The sequence below is a fragment of the Montipora capricornis genome, chromosome 6, assembly GCF_036669925.1.
Source record: "Montipora capricornis isolate CH-2021 chromosome 6, ASM3666992v2, whole genome shotgun sequence".
NCBI classification, from domain to species: Eukaryota; Metazoa; Cnidaria; class Anthozoa; order Scleractinia; family Acroporidae; genus Montipora; species Montipora capricornis.
This window is the reverse complement of record NC_090888.1, coordinates 52,751,663-52,765,371: the sequence shown is the minus strand read 5'-3', so window position 1 is coordinate 52,765,371 and position 13,709 is coordinate 52,751,663. Positions and strand designations below refer to the sequence as shown.

Genomic DNA, 13,709 nt, shown 5'->3' with positions numbered 1-13,709 from the left:
TGTATCTGTGAATTCGATGACTCGTCTTCGGCTCCAATTGATTCTCGAACCGTTCGAAAATAATGGCAGGTTTTTTCCTCTCTTCCTCCTTTGTGAATGTCCAACTGTTGTAAATATCCAGACCTTTTTCACCCGACCAGAGTAAAATATAGCTCACTTTTTCTTCGTCATCGGCGGCTTTGAGCACGTTTGAGAACATAAGCTGACATTTTTGTTTGAATCTTGCGAATGCAATTATCGGATCAGGAGCGTCCCAGTTCATCTGTGGCGACGCAAAAGACGTTGCTGTTGCCATAATTCGCTTCTGCTGGCCTCTTTCGATTTGACTCTAGCGATTATTCTTGTAAAATGCTGCCACCATGTAGTCGGATGTCGATGGAGTTTATTCTCGTTATTCACACACACCGCGTGGTTGTGTGTGCTCTCTGCTCTTGCATAATGTGCTAACCTACTTATATATGCATATGCGAAATGTAGTATACAATAGGTGCTAATTAGGTGCCGCTATGTTACATGCATAATGTGCCAACCTACTTACATATGCGTATGCGAAATGTAATATACAATAGGTGCTAATTTGGTGCCGCTATGTCACAATGACCGACTGGTACACCATCCGAACCTGAAAGTACAAACTAAACCGGCGCATTATAATTTGAAACGAATTTCTTCGTTAAAAACACCAAATAGTTTTCCTACTTCTTCAAAGTAATACTCAAGACACGAATTGGGTGGTATACTGCAAATCCAACAAGCACTTTTTTTATGAATATCATAGTTACAAAGTGACGTCCACCCAAACCTGGGTATATTCATGGTTCTGCAATCTCGTCCTTAGAGATGGATTCTTTCGATCGAGAATTGCAACCTCCCGGAGGAATTCCGCGAATCTTGACCTTTCAGCTTTTCTATGCAGTCTCAAAAGTTTGAAAGAAAAGCTGTTGCCAAGGGTTGCAAAAACGGATGCCCGCTACTGCGATTTTCATAATTCTGCGGAATGTCACCTTCAAGCGCCAAGCGCCAAACTGCGTTTTGGCTTCCATCAATCAAATTTCCGAACATAGCCGGGAACATCGACTCCGGAAAGTAAAATGGACTTTTTGTTTAGTTCACAGCTCGAATCCCATTATGATATGTTTTTAGAAATTCGCTTTCCATCGGCATCGAGTTCGAATGTACAAACGTACCGTGGGAACAAAAGATGCTGATTGGTGGGTTATGTCACGCATCAATTGATTTCGTCATCTGTAGTTTGCGTCGGAAGTTTGATAAATGGAAGCCAAAACGCGCATCGCGCTTGACGATGAATTCCCCAGAATTATGAAAATCGCAGAAAAAAGTGAGAGTTCAAATCTGGCGGCCTGGCGGTCGTTATTCTCCGTGCCCAACCGAATGAAGGACGAGGTGTGGCCCAGTGGTTAGGGCGCTTGCCTTGAGATCCGGAGATCCCGGGTTCAAGACCCGCTCTGACTGCTCGCTGAATTTGTTCCTGGTGGTCCCTAGTTCAACTTCCTAGCTGCACTTGTAAATAGCCAGCTGGTTTGCCTCCGGCCAGTTGGGACTCTTAACAGTTGCAGTTGTTGTGTTCTGTTGTTTCGTTGGTTGTGTTTCATTGGCCCTGAAAAGACCCTATGGGGAGCGGTCAGTTAAGTATTGTATTGTATTGTATTGTATTGTAATGAAACTCAGGTTGTTGGGGCGAGAAAGCTCCGCCAGTGAATTCCCGCCACCGGAAACAGGTTCTTTACTTTTCTTCAGTATTATCATAAATCTTGAACTAATATGAAACAACTCCTTAGCTTATGTCTATTGCAGTAAACTAACACAACAGGCAAAACTAAAGCAGTACGAAAATACCTCAGGATTGGCTCGTTTGACAGCTCCAAGGGTTCTGAGAACGGACAAGATGTTACGAAGACCAAAATCGTAATGAACCTAAAAAACAACAGCAATTAGTTTAGATTTTACGAACACAACCATTCCTAAGGGAAGCACTTCTACGTTCATACAACCAAGTTCGATTCCCAACCATCACAACACCGGCCAATCTTAACCTTTCAACAAAGTGTTGGTACCTGAACGTTTCAACATTTAACTACCAAGGAAAAATTGTTGTGATATTGGAGCCTAGGATTTTTAGTCGAAAAGACTGGAGTTTTATCTGATTGCAGATCTCATTATAACAACATCAATTTCTCCTCTGTTATTGTAAGACCATGCAGGAATGCTGGTACGAACAGGGTTTGACTGGGATAATCGAAGCCGCACCTGGCGCTGATCATCGCACTATACCGTGAGGGAGGTCGTGAGTTCAACTAAGGAGCAACCAACATTCAGGATTTTTAAATAACTAAGGAAAAAGAGCCACCTGTGTAATGATGTATGCAAATGGTAAGACTTTCAAGTCTTTTCGAATAAAGACTTAAACCCTAGGCCCCGTCTAACGAACACTTTTTCTTAAACTCTGTGGGACGTTTAAGATCCCACATAATATTCGAAAAAATTCGGAATAGATCCCGGTGTTGTGGTCTAGCCTGGCCACCTGGGTGGCTTTGCAGTGATATCTCAGGAAGGCTTATGACAGCCCTAAATGAAAATGAGCTTTACCGAGTGCTGGGGAATGTAGATGTATTTGTAGATTTTACATTAAACGATCGTAATGGTTATCGCGAAAAACTTACCAGAGCACCTTGATACTAGTATGTGAACAACAACCCATAACATGACCTTACCTGCTTGGTTAATTGTTCCTCACACAGCTTGTAGAGTGTGAAAAACTTCTGTGCCAGGTTTACGTTTTTGATAAAACCGGAAGAGGCCAGCTTGACTCGAATTATGATCTGTCGATCAGGAACCATCATAGCTACTGTTCGAAACATGATCTTCAAATTTTCTGGCAACTCTTGTCGGCCTGCATATCCTGGATTCTGTTAAAAAAATAAGATTGCCAAAAGCGAGAAGCTACTATTTAACTCTGGGGATCGACTATTGAGCAAGCTCTTCAAAATGCGCATCTTATCATTTTCATTTCGGCTATTCCTAAAATCTCGAAAAAAGGGTATCGAGGTAAACGCTACGTTTGAAGCTGAACCCATAAAGACGGAACCAGCAGAACTGTATGCTTCCAAACATGGTGCTCAGTTTATTGTTTCTGATTTAGCTGAGGGGACCTTGATAAGTGCATACAGATTTGAAAGTCAAAACCTAAAATTATTCTGATTGTCTCGTATCGAAGGTGTAGTAGTTTGAATTGTCTATTACCATTGTCAAGAAGATGCCAAACTCTGAGTCCATGTCGACTTCATCACCATCCGTAAAGATGAACATTTTCTTCCTTTCCTTCTTGCACGTGAGGACCACGTGAATCTGTTGTGCAGCTACTGATAGCACAGGAAGTTCAATTCGATTGAACTCATCAAAACAACCCCAACTTCCGGACTGGGCTAGGCCTGGATGGACAAAGAAAGGCCAATTAAATTGCTAACTTGAATTTCGAATTAAAACAGGTTATTACAGACAACGAAGTTGTAAGAGAGAGAGCAGGACTGGTGTGGCTGGGAAACGTGATTTTCACAAGTTGTTTTTGACCACAACTACAAGTTGAACATATTAATGCACGACAATATGGTATCATCACGTTGCAACCAATTTATAGAAACACAGATAACAATGGTGTAATGTACAAATTCGGGGTGCACGAACACGCATCAAATCTAAGAAAACAAAATCATACTTGCGTTGTGAAATTCACAGACCTGAAGGGCCAAACCTTCTCCTCTCTGTAACGCTTAAGTTTTCTTGCTTGGACCCTTTGTACTTGGTTTCACACATGGTTCGGCTTTTTTTTAATTAATATTCAATGTTTTGCTGATGTGTTGCGTTTTTTTTACAACAAAAACACAGGGGTTTTTGAGATTACAGTGAAACTAGCTTCACATAAACTCATTGTCTGTTCATAAGAAAAAAAACTTATCGAATGTGATTACTCATCTACTGAGTTGCAAAGGAGGACTTAAAATAAGTGATGAAAGTTACCTTTGTAAATTCGACCCAAACCACGGTAGTCCATCTGATCAGAACAGTTAAACACCACTACAAATTTACCCAAGGCCTTTCCCATGTCCTAAGATCAACAAAAAGAACACCAAAAACATCAAAGACAAACCAAATCTGTAAAATGTGTATATGAACTGAGGATATGAAATGTTTCCCATATCCCGTTTTAGCCTGCATTTCTTTGACTGCTTCACAACTGCTTCAAGTTTGTGCGGCGCCTTTCAACTTGAAGACGCTGACTACAAAATCAAATGAAACTCGGTACGCATGCACTCTTGTCCTTTTTAGAGGGGACACGATTTTGAGGGGACCTAGATGTTGTTACCCTTTCGCTCATAAAGGGTTCCCCATTGACGACAAAAATCGTCTGGTGTTGGACAGAGAGAAATCTGTTAGTGGCCGTTACAAGGAAAGACATGGTTTATTGAGTGGACCTACAGCTGTAGCTGTTGTTTCGTTGTTTTATCGTTCGCTAAACTGTATGTGCAATAAAATTTATATGGGTTCGTGCTTAGTAATAAAAGTGAAAGTTTTAAACCTTAGTTGTCTCTGTTTTCCCAGTTCCTGCCGGTCCTGCAGGAGCACCACCCATTGACATTCCAAGGGCCTGAGCGAGGGTGATATAACACCTAAGGAACAAATAGTACATATATAATGAATGAGTAATAAATGACGCCGATATGTTCATGGCATCGCATCCACAGATCTGCTTCTCTTAGTACCAAAATAATCAACAATTATTCCATTCGCGCTTGTTGGATACGAGATGTGTAATTAGCCAACGAGGCGCTACGCGCCTCGTTGGCTATAACCAGTCTCATATCCAACAAGCGCGAATTCTTAAACTCAAAAAATTTGGAAGTACAAAATACGAGCGAAAAAAGCGAGAAAATCCAAGCAAAATCGAAAAACTTGATGAAGATGCGATGTTTTGTAATACCTTGAGGTCAGACAGACGTAGGCTCAACACAAAAACATTTCTTGCCTTTTCGGGTACTTCTAAACGTCGAAATTGATCCAAACTTTCCAGAAAAAAGTTGTTTTTCTTCGCTTTTGGCTTTATTCAAAGAGAAATTTCGCTTTCCGGCGAAAAAAAAAAAAAAAGCTTAACAACGCTTAGCGCAATCATTTACCATATACATGTAAAGTCAAACTAAGGTATATGAGCTGATAACTGAGATTGAGTGAACCAATCAAAGCACGCGAAATGCATTATCCGAGGTAAAGTATTTATAATAAGTCTTACATGAGGGCACATCGTTCGTTGTTGTGAAACGAAACGCTAAGAATCCTCTTGCATTCACAATTGGAAATTTTAAGTTGGCTCTGAATCCGCTCCATGGAATATTTTTAAATTCTTTCTAGCATCAAAAGATGGGGGTCACCGAATTCGTTTTGGAGATATAAGCGTTTAAAGGCAAAACATAGGGCGCTTTTAGATGGCTCTTTTGTTGCCATGATAACCTATGACGTCACAGTAATGGGTGCGTTGTGTTAAGCAATTATTCCTGTTTCATGTGATTCCTCAACGTTGCCGTTATGTTAAACAGTGTTGTAGAATTAGCCCTCCTAGTAAGACATTGCCTACAAGTTGCTGAAACTGGTTTGAGCGACCTTAAGACTGATGCAATTGTATCAGTCTTAAGGATCTTAAGGATCACTTCTACCTATCAACTATGAGCCGTACTTTAAATATATATGTATACATTTCTTTCTTTCATTCATTGAGTCCTTTTATGGGAACAAATGAACCCAACAAGTTGACCTGCTCCTAAGCAACTGTGTGGTTTCATAGCTCGGTTGGTGGGGCATTGCTTCCGCATCGCATGGGTCATGGGTTCGAATCCCGTTGGAGCCCCCTTAAATTTCTTAGGTGTCTATAAAACTACAATTGCTCATAAATTGACAAGTTAAGTGCGAGGATCACTTATATCTTTCGTTTGCTTCCTCTTCGTTTCCTTAAATCGAATCTGCTTTCATTTTACAAAATGTTTCATGTGGTAGGAAAACTGACCTGTCTGTTAAAGGCGTAATTACGAGCCTGTCAGTGCATCCAAGGAATTCATTTTGATAAATGAAATCAACATCTGTGATGGACACCACACAGTCTTCTGTCTCTTCACGGAAGTAGAAGCGGGACTGTTTCAGCCATTCAAAGTCTGTTTGCGACTTGATATTCTTCCGGCACTGTATAGAGCAACAAGGATCCCCACATTGGGGAACTTAAGAACGCAACCTTTTTTACAAGCGGACGGCAACCCGAAGTGAACATTTCGTATGCCAGGACAGTAATTTTTCCCAGGTTTTTAAACTAATCATCTCTGATGGAGAAAAGGTACTTAGCAATATAAATGTGGTTGAGTAAAGACAAGTTAAAAGAAAAACAGCTCACTTCCGGTTGCCGTCCGCATCTCAAAAATGTCGAGTGCTTAAGCTCTCTAATATTGTAAAGTGATTGAGATAAGATGATTCCATTTCACGCTAAACCAGCGACCTCTAATCGAATCACTGCATAAATTTGATACAATGAGAACATATCCCACGCCGAATCAGTTTTCTTTGAAATCAGTCTTGAGAAAATCAAACAACGGTTTTTCTTCTGCCTGATGACGCTTGTTGATGTTATTGATGGCATACCACGCCTTCAGTAAAAGGTGAAATGGTCTCTCCATAAATAAATCGTTACCGATCTTTTTACAGGTGAAAATGTGAGAGGGTTTGCTTAAACAGTGCATGAAAGTAAATTTTCCCTTTATTCAATTGAATATACAACCTTAACTTACCAGGTCATCAAATATGTCCCTCTGATGTACATGGATGGTGACAAGAGTCTCAAACTTCACACGTTCAACTTTCGTAAGTTCCTGAGTAGTGACTTCAATCAGTTCGTTTAACATCTTTAGAAAAAACTGGTTTCTCTCGTCCATTATCTGCAATAAGAAAAGAAAGTTTTTTTTTCAAAATTAACAAGACCTTGTGCTGAGATTGGAACCAACGAACTAAAGTAGATATAATAGTCGACGTATTTGTTTTCCATACAGTTACACAGCTGGAACTTTTGAAGTGCAGCGACTTATCTCCTTGATCATTTGAAGGACACTGTCATGGCATCAAGCAACAAAAAAGTTTCCCGCCAAAAGACTTCGAGCTGCTTACACTGCCAAATCTACGACATCAACATAATGTTGCGATGTCACCAACGACGGCCACCATTGCACGTGAACAGCGCGTGATGGAGGAATGATTGCATTTGTCTGTTATTAGGTTTTCTTCTTTTCGCGTGTTGAAAGATTCAGACACGTCAAACCTGGCACGCGACAAATAGTTAATAATTCTTTGCCTCTGGTCATCACGGATGATTCAATTTTGCAAGAACCCCACCTTTTTATTTGATTTGGCGTATGTCAAAGAGTCCTCCGCATCTCTCGTCCATATCATTTGGATTCCAAGTAAACCAACCTATACCGTGAGATGAGATAAAGCACTAAACATGGCCAACAATACACCAGTAAAACTGAAACGTATCTTCGTAAAAGCATCACACTTTATGTTGATTTGTTGCCAATAAAGGCCTGGCATGGTAATATTTAGGGTCAAGAAGCGTTCACGTTTACTACATATACGAAGAACCACGAACATTTTGCCTCCACATCCCCTTATCATCTAATTGTAAGAAACGACACACAGCCCCTGTAGTCACAAACTCATAAAATGTTACGCTTCAAAATATCGGTGAACAGTTTTTTTTTTCCACGTGAGTTTAAACGCGTGCATATTCCTATTGCCACTGGAACACTTTCGTTACAGCTCTACGCTTCTTCCAGTTCAATGTACTTCCCCAATGTGAGGCACGAGGGCCATATATTGAATTTGAAAAAAACGAGCTGTAACTTAGTACGTCTACAAGTAACGACTTAAGTGAAATGTGTGATAATCTCAAGATCTTTGTAGACAGCAACAGAACACGGGGCATCCTGAAGAATGCACCCCGCGACATTGGCCGAAAATAGCGTGCGCAATATTTGAGAGATGTAATACATAGCCTTATGATTCAGGCAGGAATGTGGAGTGTAACATGGCCGAAACGAGCTAGTCGAGCAAGTCTAGGTCCTTGAATTCTCCCCAATTTTCTTAAGGGCATAATAGCTCTTGTCCGCGCCTTCATGAATTGACCAATTGTATTATCGTCTTGTAACATTGAAAGAGCAGTTTTAGAAAACGATAAAGTTTACAAGTATCATAGGTTACACAAAAAGATCACGAAGCACGCATGCGTGCACTGAATTGGGTTGCTTGGATTGGCGCGTTAACTATGTATCAAAATGTATTCTTTTACCTGGGCTGGATAAGAATCCAAGAAATCCTTCAATTTGAAAGAAGGATCCTTAATGGCAATGGAGGCAGTTTGAATCACAGAGTGGAGAGACATTCTTGATTCCTTCAGAAGCGTATTCAGCCACACTTCAACATTTCCCTGAGAAGAGAATCAAACAATGGCGGTTGTGATTTCAAAGGTAGCTCAAGAGTTAACAAAAGGACTGCTTGACAGTTATTATGTTAACAAAGTGACGGCGCAGTGGTGAGAGCACTCGCCTGCCACTAATGTGGCCCGGGTTTGATTCACGGGCCTCACATGTGAGTTATTTTGATGGTTCTGCTAATCTGGTGGTTTACTGGTTCCCTCCGTATTGCCGTTTAACCCTGTCCACAAAAACTTATCTACGATTTGATAAGAGTTGCGATTGGCTTTGATTTCTGTGCGGTGTCCATCAGTCCACCGTGCAGATAGATGGCAGGACCTTACCTGTCCGTATTCTCTGGTTAGGGTATTAGGATAGGTTTAATTAAGGCCAATTAGTCCTGTTTTTATGGAAATCTCCAGATGGTAATGTTTGACACACGGGAGATTTAGAACCACGCAAGCTCATTTCATGTCTGTTGGCAATAGGTCAAAGTAATGGATTTTTTATATTCTTTTCTGAGCAACATCTCTTTTGGAGGGGATTCCACATAACTAACACACCTACCCATTATTGTTATAATCCTGAAAAAATATTATTTTATTTTGACTGCGCTCACTCAAGCGTATATGCGTAAATTTTACCTGTGCCATGACTGGATTCACCAGTGTCACAGATTCCATTTCTCGCGAATTTATAGCCAAGATCTTGTCATACTCCTTTTCATGAAATGTGACGGTCTTCACGTTATCGAAAACTCCCAGCAGATGAGCTTGAATGGTATGAGAGTCGCTGGCTTGACCCAAGATTTCTAGCAAAGCAGGATCAGATACGAAAAAGAAGCGAGGGAAGACAAGACGTTTCTTCTCCAGGTACCTAAAAACATCGCATTTGAAGAGATCTGGTTAATGAAAAGTCCGGGGACAAAGATTTTCTTAAATAGTGAAATCATACATTCTTACCCGCTGAGAGATTTCTGACAAATTTCAAGCTGTTCCAGAATATGTGGGAGAAGCTGCCCCAATGTGTCATCACCCATGCAGCACTGAACCACATTGGAGTTCTCTTTGGCTCGGTTCATTATCTTCACCCATGATTTGTCAATCTGAGTGAAACGCTTGGCTTCCTGAAGATCACAGAATCACAACTGAAACAAACTACTCAATGAAAATTAAGATTTAATTAAGTTCAGCCGTCAGTTATGAATTCAAAGCAATTCTTCTTCCAATCAAGTCAAGCAATAATCTGGGCAATTCACAGTTTTCATCCTTATATGCCTTGCACAGTAGAAGAATGCATGTGTACGCAGTTCTTTTTGTTATGCGTATTGTGTTCTATAAAAGTGAGAAACTATATATCTTCACGGGTTCTGTCATGGTAGTTCCAGTGTTTCAGGTTAGTAACTATGTAAAACGCATAACATAGCACTTGATTTAGTGTACAAGCAAAACGTTCCCGACGTCAAAAGATGACATGGAGGGTCTTTAAACAGGATGATCTATCGACTGGCGTTTTCTTTATACGCCGTGTCTAAGCTTGGAAAAACTGGCCTTTTTTTTTTTTCAAGTTTTGATCCACTTCCCTTCCATCTCAAACTATACATTGAGTGCACTAATAAGGTTATTCAATCATTTTATGGTCTCTACAAGTGATTATGAGATGGGACAGCGAAACCCTGTGCCCCACGATTATTACTTGAGATATATTTTAAATTGCACCCCTGCCACGGAGATTATTTTATCTGTTGTTCCTATGACCGGGTGTTCCCAACAAGGTGTCGTCCTTGAAATAACCACGCAGTATGACAGAGAACTACTAAATAGTCTAATATCAATAGATATCGGTTTAAGACTAAATATGGGGGATTCACTTTCTTGGTCATTGACGTGGGTGCAAAAAGCGTGATACCTGACCAGAGCAGCAACCAGAGCGAACAGTGCCTGTTGGATCAGTATTAATACTGTGTTGAACGCTCATTTCCTCAAGTGACTAAGGTGAAGAAGCGTCTGAAATTTCTCACTTCTCAAGGAAATTTCACTAAAAGTAAGTTTGTAGTGAATGCTGGGTCGTTCCACTCCTTTGTAGGGCCAAACAGACAAAATTGTAATTTCAAAGAAACCGCTTAGTCGGAAATCCCCCCCCCCCTCCCCCCCAACTAAGGATTCCAAAGATCCGGGGTTTACTAACTAGGAACTTAATGTTAGCAAACTGAAATAGTCTTCTGGTAGACATATTTTGATGGTCTTGAAAAAAAATTAACGCCGAAACTTTACAGTGTCCACTTCCTGGTTCTTCCATGTTTTAGTTCTGTTTCCGCAAGTTTAATCATGTTCACAATTGAATGATCATTAAACACCACGTTTTGAAGCGATATCTCTAGGACACAACTCTAAAATATTGAAGTTCAGCAACTTTCTTGGGTTTCGGTGGACTATCACAAATTGGAGCGGCTTGCTAACCTGAGGCAACTGTTTAGCAATATCTCCGCCCACGAATACCGCCTCCAGGTAGACCCACAAGTTTTGCACGACGAGCCAGTTTTCGATGATCTCCGTCGAACCTGTCAACTTAGCAACCCACTTTTGAATGTCGGCTTTGAATGGTGCATTGTATCTGCAACAAAAAAGAAGAACGCGGGGCATGTGTAACTTTACCACTGAGTTGGAAATATTCGTAAGACTCGTGAGAGCTTCTTTCATACGACTATAGTGGTTGAGTTTGGTAACCATCGGGAGGGTCAAGTAACGAACGTCACTTGAGCGGACACTGCTCAAGATATGTGCGTAACTACGATGATCTACAGAAATCTTAAAATACGTTCATTTGTATACCGGACTTAAAAATCACCACCTCATGTGCAATAATTGTAATGATATTTAATTCTATCACTCTCCAGCAATTGCAAATGTATTAACTAAACGCAGTACAACAAACTCTGAGTATACAACGCCAAACAAATAGGAAAGCGGATTAGGATTTAGGTTATGGATCGAGTTGCCAGCTGGAAAAATGATAACCTTCCAAGCCGTGCATTTCAACTCAAGAATTGTGTGCGTGCTTTTTCAAGTAAATAGTACCGAGAAATAATGCCTTCAGTAAAATCAACCAAACAGGGTAAAGACACTAGCATGATGAGCTGACGGATTAGGAAACCACTAGAGCCAAACCATAATACATTTAACTTTTTTGAAGGGGGCGAGGGCATGTCTTCAGTTCCAGTTCAGTGAAGCACATAACCATCCTAGGACTAAATAACTTGCATTGTTTCTTCATTATGGGTTGGCGAAAGAGGCGGTCTCTGAAGCCATTAAATTGCAAGCAGTCCCTTCCTTTAGCTAACTTTCCTCTCGTACGAAATCAGTCGCACGAGATGGGTAGCCACGTGTCTTCCTGGTCATCAAAATTGTAAATTCCAAGCTTTGAAATATTCCACGAAGGATACACTGTACTAGAAGAAAAATGTCTGACCACCGGCAGTTCAAGTGGCCATTTTGTAGACTGCTAGCAGTTCCTTTCTAGACAGTCGCGAGAGCTTGCGAGCCGAGAGCGCACAGCGCAGCGAGACTGGAGCAAGGAGAAAAACACGAGAGGAGACTGGGGGAGAGGCTTCTCCCCACGCCCCTCCGCTCCTTCGCTCCAGTTTTCCGCTTTCGCTCGGCTATTTCGCGCGCATTCGCGACTATCTAGAAAGGGACTGCTAGCAGTCTAGCCATTTTGCAGTAGCGTGTACAATGGATGAAATCTTCAAGAACTAAATTCACACCTGTTGCTTAAGAGTGAGCCCAGTATCATCAAACTGTCTTCCATCAACGACACAATGTCAGACGTCTCGGCACCCTTGAGCAGCAACTCGCCTCGATTCTTGAAGTTTGAGAATGAAAAGACTTGCGTACTCCACTCGGAAACTACGCCCTTTAGTTTGAAGTCAATGTCACGCTCTTTGACAGCCGCGATGCAGACATCCTAAAGAGATGCAGTTAAACAATAGGTTTCAGTTCTTTGAGTTGGGAGCTTAAGCACGCGCGTTTCTGAGACGGCAACCGGAAGCGAGCTGTTTTCCCTTTAAGCTTGTCTTCACACAACCATATTTCATTGCCAAGTTTCTTTTCTCTATTAGAGATGATTAGTATAAAAATCTGGGAAACACCACTGTCCTGGAACGCGAAATGTTCTTTTCCCTCGAGTGGATTGGGAGGTGCTGCCTAAGATAATTAAGTGATTTTACAGACACTTATTGCATGGAGTTAATATTGATTTTGAATTGCATCGAGTAGAAAGAATGAAGTGATAGATGCAACATGAAAAGATCACATTTGTATAAAATTATTTGGCCTGTTAAATTAATGCGTGGTGTTGCCTGTTAATTATAATTAGTTTGGTTCATCTAATATACAAATTTCAGAAAGTCATTCTGTTACTGAGTTATAAATTCTAAATAGGGTAAACTTCACAGTGTTCACACGTGACCTAAATATACATTTCAGTCTGTTGGCCATTACCCGCATGAATCATTCATTAATGGTTCTACAGGAATAATTGAACGGTTGGCAGGAACCTTGAACGTCTTAATAAGTCTAGTTTGGGGTCACAAGGCTCTTCTTGATTTCCAGCACATGCGTATCCAGGTAAGTTTGTAGTCAAACGTAATACCTAATACGGGGTTCGTACTCTTTTCCATGACTTTCCATGACTTTTCCCATGACCTTCACTAGCTTTCCATGACCTTAAGGTTAGCTGTGTCGAAGGAAATTTTTCAAAACTATCCTTATTTTAGGATATTGCTCAGATCAAATTTGAATAAATTAAAGGCCTCTGTCCGCCAAACTTCCGATTGTTTGATAGAAACTCGCCTTTATTTCATTTTATCTTTTCTTTGACATTGCAATGATTAATTTACCATTTGTAATTATAATTTTCCATGACTTTCCATGACCGACCATAAAATGCTATGACTTTCCAGGCCTGGAAAATGACATTCTTAAATTCAATGACTTTCCAGGTTTTCCATGACCCGTGCGAACCCTGTAATAAACGTGTTCTCGTAACCCAACTTAGGCTAAAGCCACCTATGAATGCCGGAGTAAATGGGCCCATCGCGTCGCCGTTTCCCGTGCTGAGCAGTATCGCTTCGTACTTGCCCCAGGAGGAGCTTTTAGATGGTAGTTTAGACACCAAGTAGACACCCTGCTACAA

General features: G+C 40.9%; 1 protein-coding gene across 1 annotated transcript in view; it reads right to left on the bottom strand.

Annotated features, from left to right (window-relative positions):
* Window positions 1–13,709, bottom strand: part of LOC138052463 (dynein axonemal heavy chain 5-like) — a 103,047-nt gene that overhangs the window by 47,229 nt on the left and 42,109 nt on the right. Inside the window, exons 42-54 of the mRNA XM_068898969.1 lie at window positions 12,280–12,479; window positions 10,976–11,129; window positions 9,479–9,642; window positions 9,161–9,392; window positions 8,393–8,530; window positions 7,438–7,515; window positions 6,840–6,986; window positions 6,071–6,243; window positions 4,595–4,685; window positions 4,036–4,123; window positions 3,262–3,449; window positions 2,733–2,927; window positions 1,858–1,935 (exon numbers count right to left, since the gene is read on the bottom strand). Coding sequence (XP_068755070.1) covers window positions 1,858–1,935; window positions 2,733–2,927; window positions 3,262–3,449; window positions 4,036–4,123; window positions 4,595–4,685; window positions 6,071–6,243; window positions 6,840–6,986; window positions 7,438–7,515; window positions 8,393–8,530; window positions 9,161–9,392; window positions 9,479–9,642; window positions 10,976–11,129; window positions 12,280–12,479 — 1,926 coding nt within the window. The remainder of the gene's footprint in view (window positions 1–1,857; window positions 1,936–2,732; window positions 2,928–3,261; window positions 3,450–4,035; window positions 4,124–4,594; window positions 4,686–6,070; window positions 6,244–6,839; window positions 6,987–7,437; window positions 7,516–8,392; window positions 8,531–9,160; window positions 9,393–9,478; window positions 9,643–10,975; window positions 11,130–12,279; window positions 12,480–13,709) is intronic.